We start from the raw sequence: 4,576 nt of genomic DNA on the forward strand, positions 1-4,576 counted from the left end.
TTAAAATTAATCAAACTATATTATTTACCTTTATCTAATAATAATATAGATTAAAGTTTGATATTTTAATTTTGTTTATAAAAATATTTAATTAATGATAATATAGTAGTTATTAGTAATTATTATTTAATTAGGATAATTTGTATTTATGGTTCAGATTTCCTTGTCTATCGCCGTTACCTAGATTAAGGATGTAAATACGTAATCCTAGGCTAGAATTATGTGTGTATTCTTGTATAAATTGGTGGTTGTATGTTATAATAAAGATATAGAAAATAGAATTACTTTCTCTATTTTGGCATGGTATCAGAGCCTGGCTCTTTTATCATTCATTTTCTTTTCTAAAACTAAAAACCCAATTTTCCTAAAACTATGTCAAACACCCCTGTTCTGCCTTCTGCCTTCCAATGAGAGTAGATCAACACCCACTGCTACTACTGGATCTTCATCTTTGATGAATGATCTCAATTCTACTTTAACTCTTGAGAAACTTGATGGATCCAATTACACCGAATGCTCCATTAATGCACAAAATAAACTGCGTAGACGCAAGAGGTGGGGATATGTCACTAGTGTGAAATCTGCCCCAGCTGATGAAAATTCCGAGGCGTATGAGACTTGGGAAGATGAAAATTGCCTTGTTAAGTCATGGTTGCTAGATTCAATGACCAAGGAAACAAGAGCCTTGTTTCTGCGTTTGCCTACGGCAAAGGACATCTGGCAAGTGGCAAAGGAGACATATTCAGTTAGTGAAGATGCCTCCAGAGCTTACAAGCTTCATTGTGAAATCGTCGGTTTGCGCCAAAATGGAGGTTCTGTTATTGCATTTTTTGGAAAATTACAATGCCTATGGCAAGAATCCAACGCTATTCAAATGTGCCAGATGCAGTGCGCTGCTGATATCGAGGCTTACAAAAAAATGGTAAATGCTCAACATGTTTATATGTTTCTGGCTGGTCTTGATGCAGGATTAGATGGAGTTAGAGGGCGAATTCTTTCTACTACTCCTCTTCCTAGTCTACAAAGTTCATATGCTCTTGTTTGTTCTGAGGCAAATAGACAAGAGGCTATGATGGGTGGAGGATCTGCAGAAGTAATGACTTTAGCTGCAAAGAAGATGATCAATAAAAAGGACAAAGGGCAACGATACTGTACACACTGTCATGCTGACAATCATGTTATTGAAAAGTGTTTCAGGATACATGGATTTCCTGACTGGCATCCTAAGGCCAGGATGAAGAACGATGATAAAAGGGAGGTTGAGAAAGTTGCTGTTGGCCTTGCTGCGAAATCAGGTATATCTAAGTCTAAAATTTCTTCTGCTGTTCTTAGTAATACAGACTGGATTGTAGATACTGGTGCATCTGACCATGTCTCTTGTGATAGAGATAAATTCATTAATTTTTCTGCCTCTGTTTTAAAAACAGTTATAATTTCTGCTAATGGTGAGACCTCTAAGGTAGAAGGAATTGGTAATATTCCAATTTCTAATTCTTTGACTCTTGAAAACGTACTTTTTGCTCCTACCATAAATTGTAACTTACTTTCTGTTAGCTGAATTACAGTTGCCTTAAATTGTATAGCCTCATTCTCTTCTTCCATATGTCTATTTCAGGACAACACGAGTTTGGAGACGATTGGCAGTGGTAGGCAAAAGGGCAGATTATACTATCTTGATGACTCTCCTGGTTCTTCTACTTCTATTGTTCTCTATTCTAGCAAAAATAAAGTTGATCAGAATAGGCTTAGTATTTTGCTTTGGCATAAAAGATTAGGTCACCCTTCTTTTGGCTATCTTAAACATTTGTTTCCCTCTTTATTTGACGGATTGTCTTTATCTGAATTTGTTTGTGAGTCTTGTATTCTTGCTAAGAATAAAAGAAATATTTTTCCTAAATCTAATTCTGTGTCAATGTTGCCTTTTGATCTTGTGCACACTGATGTGTGGGGTCCTGCACCTAAGAAAACTTATAATGGAATGCGATGGTTCATTAGTTTTATTGATGATTATAGTCCTGTTACATGGATTTTTTTAATGAAACAAAAAAAGTGAGGTTTCTTGTGTGATTCGAAATTTTTTTGCTATGATTCAAACTCAGTTTCATAAAACTGTTAAAGTTTTACGTTCAGACAATGGCGGGGAATATGTTTCAAATGATTTAAAACAATTTTTTAACGAAAAAGGAATCATACATCAAACTACTTGTACTTATTCACCCCAGCAAAATGGGACTGCAGAAAGAAAAAATCAACATATTCTTAATATTACTCGCTCCTTGTTAGTTAGTAGCAATGTGCCTATTTGTTTTTGGGGTGAAGCTATGTTAAGTGTTGTGTATGTGTTAAACAGAACTCCTTTAAAAGTTTTGAATTTTGAAACTCCTTTGAGAAAACTTTCTGAAAAATATGAACTTCCTTCTATGGTGCATTTACCTCCTAAAGTTTTCGGATGTGTATGCTATGTTCATGTTCATTCACAACTAAGAACTAAAATTGATGCTAGAGCCTTAAAGTGTGTTTTTTTAGGATATGGTGCTCATACTAAGGGATATAAAGCCTACCATCCTGAGACTAAGAGAATGTTTATTTCTAGGGATTGTGTTTTTAATGAACAACTTTATTTTTTATATACCTACTGTGCCTCCACTTCAGGAGGGGACTGAATCTGATGAAGTTGATGCTGATATTATGTTGTTTAATTCTAATTGTTGTGATACTGTGATTCCTAATCTAGCCGAATCTAGTGTTGAACTGGAATTTAATACCACTGAGGGACAAGGTTTAGTTAATCCAATAAGTGAAAATGCAGGGATGATTAATATTGAATCCATTATTCAAGCCATTGATCAAGCCGAGTCTCTTGATAGTATTCTCCCTCCTGGTGCTCAACCACAATTATCGTCACCAAACTAGGTAATTGATTCTGAACCTATTACTTCTGAATCTGAAACATGAGATAATTGAACCTAAACCAGAGCGCAATGTTGGCTATTCTTTACCCCATCGGATTAATAGAAGCAAGCCACCCATACAATATGAACCAGAAATTTCTTCCAAATCTAAATACCCAATTGCAAATTACATCTCTACTCATAGGTTGTCAAAGTCTTATGCACTGCTTGTATCAAAACTTTCCTCTGTCTCTATTCCTAAGAATGTGTAGGAGGCGTTGGAAGACTCTAGGTGGACCAAAGCTATGGATGAGGAGATGCAAGGATTAGAAAAGAATGGCACATGGAGCTTATTTGATTTACCCGAAGGTAAAAAACTTGTGGGTTGTAAATGGGTTTATGTTGTGAAGCACAATGCCGATGGTTCTGTGGAACGGTTTAAGGCGAGGTTAGTCGCTAAGGGCTTTACTCAATCCTATGGAATTGACTACCGGGACACATTTGCCCCAGTTGCAAAATTGAATACTATAAGAATTTTGTTATCCTTAGCTGCTACCATGAAATGGCCCCTATTACAATTCGATGTAAAAAACGCCTTCCTACATGGTGAGTTGGAAGAAGATGTGTATATGGAATTTCCTCCAGGTGTGAAGAAGTATGAAGGGAGTAATAAGGTTTGCAAGCTGAACAAAGCCCTTTACGACCTTAAGCAATCTCCTCGAGCATGGTTTGGGAGATTCACGAAGGCAATGCTAAATTTTGGTTTCTGTCAAAGTAATGCCGATCATACACTATTTCTGAAAAAGAATGGTAGTTCTGTTACTGCTGTTATAATATATGTGGATGACATGATTTTGACAGGAGATGACGAGGTTGAAATCGATCGAGTGCAAAAATACCTAGCAAATGAATTTGAAATGAAACATTTAGGGGATTTGAAGTACTTCTTGGGAATTGAAGTGGCTAGGTCCAAGGATGGGATTTTTTTGTCACAAAGGAAGTATGTCTTAGACCTACTAGTAGAAAGTGGTATGATGGATTGCTATCCGGTTGACACACCAGTTGAGCAAAATTTAAAATTATGTTTAGGAACTGATGGTGATACAAAAATTGACAAAGAGAGGTATCAAAAACTTGTTGGTAAGCTAATTTATTTGGCACACACAAGACCTGATATAACATTTGCTGTTAATATTGTAAGCCAATACATGCATGATCCGCGTGAATCCCATCTAGCTGCTGTGAGAAGAATTTGTCGGTATTTGAAAAGATGTCCAGGAAGAGGTGTTTTATTTAGAAATCATGGTCACCTTTGTGTAGAAGGCCACACTGATGCTGATTGGGCAAGTTGTGTAGATGACAGGAGGTCCACTTTTGGTTACTTTATGGTTGTTGGTGGAAATTTGGTAACCTGGCGTAGTAAGAAGCAATCCGTGGTCTCAAGGTCCAGTGTTGAGGCTGAATTTAGAGGCATGGCGTTGGGTATATGTGAACTTCTTTGGATCAAGAAATTATTGAAGGATATCGGATTCGAGTTACAAACTCCTATGAAACTATTTTGTGATAATAAATCAGCAATTGAAATTGCATTCAACCCTGTTCAACATGATCGGACCAAACACATAGAGATTGATCAATTTTTTATAAAGGAACAGTTGAAGAGTAAGGTTATTGAACTGCCATTT

General features: G+C 36.4%; 1 protein-coding gene across 1 annotated transcript; it reads left to right on the plus strand.

Annotated features, from left to right (window-relative positions):
• Positions 1-454: 454 nt before the first annotated feature.
• On the plus strand, positions 455-2,913 carry LOC149493690 (uncharacterized). Its single transcript, XM_089726308.1, has 3 exons — positions 455-1,510; positions 1,616-2,017; positions 2,653-2,913. Exons 1-3 carry the CDS (start codon positions 455-457, stop codon positions 2,911-2,913), a joined length of 1,719 nt encoding a protein of 572 aa, XP_089582434.1.
• The last annotated feature ends 1,663 nt before the right edge of the window (positions 2,914-4,576 follow it).

Source organism: Jatropha curcas, chromosome 9, assembly GCF_041381405.1.
Source record: "Jatropha curcas cultivar XTBG-Jc1 chromosome 9, XTBG_Jcur_1.0, whole genome shotgun sequence".
Taxonomy (NCBI): domain Eukaryota; kingdom Viridiplantae; phylum Streptophyta; class Magnoliopsida; order Malpighiales; family Euphorbiaceae; genus Jatropha; species Jatropha curcas.

Bases quoted from the DNA above. Each gene is read 5' to 3' on its own strand.
- LOC149493690 (XM_089726308.1), top strand. From the start codon at position 455: ATGAATGATCTCAATTCTACTTTAACTCTTGAGAAACTTGATGGATCC. The intron at 1,511-1,615 runs GTACTTTTTGCT...TGTCTATTTCAG, and splicing joins ATTCTTTGACTCTTGAAAAC to GACAACACGAGTTTGGAGAC. The intron at 2,018-2,652 runs GTTACATGGATT...CCTCCACTTCAG, and splicing joins TTATTGATGATTATAGTCCT to GAGGGGACTGAATCTGATGA.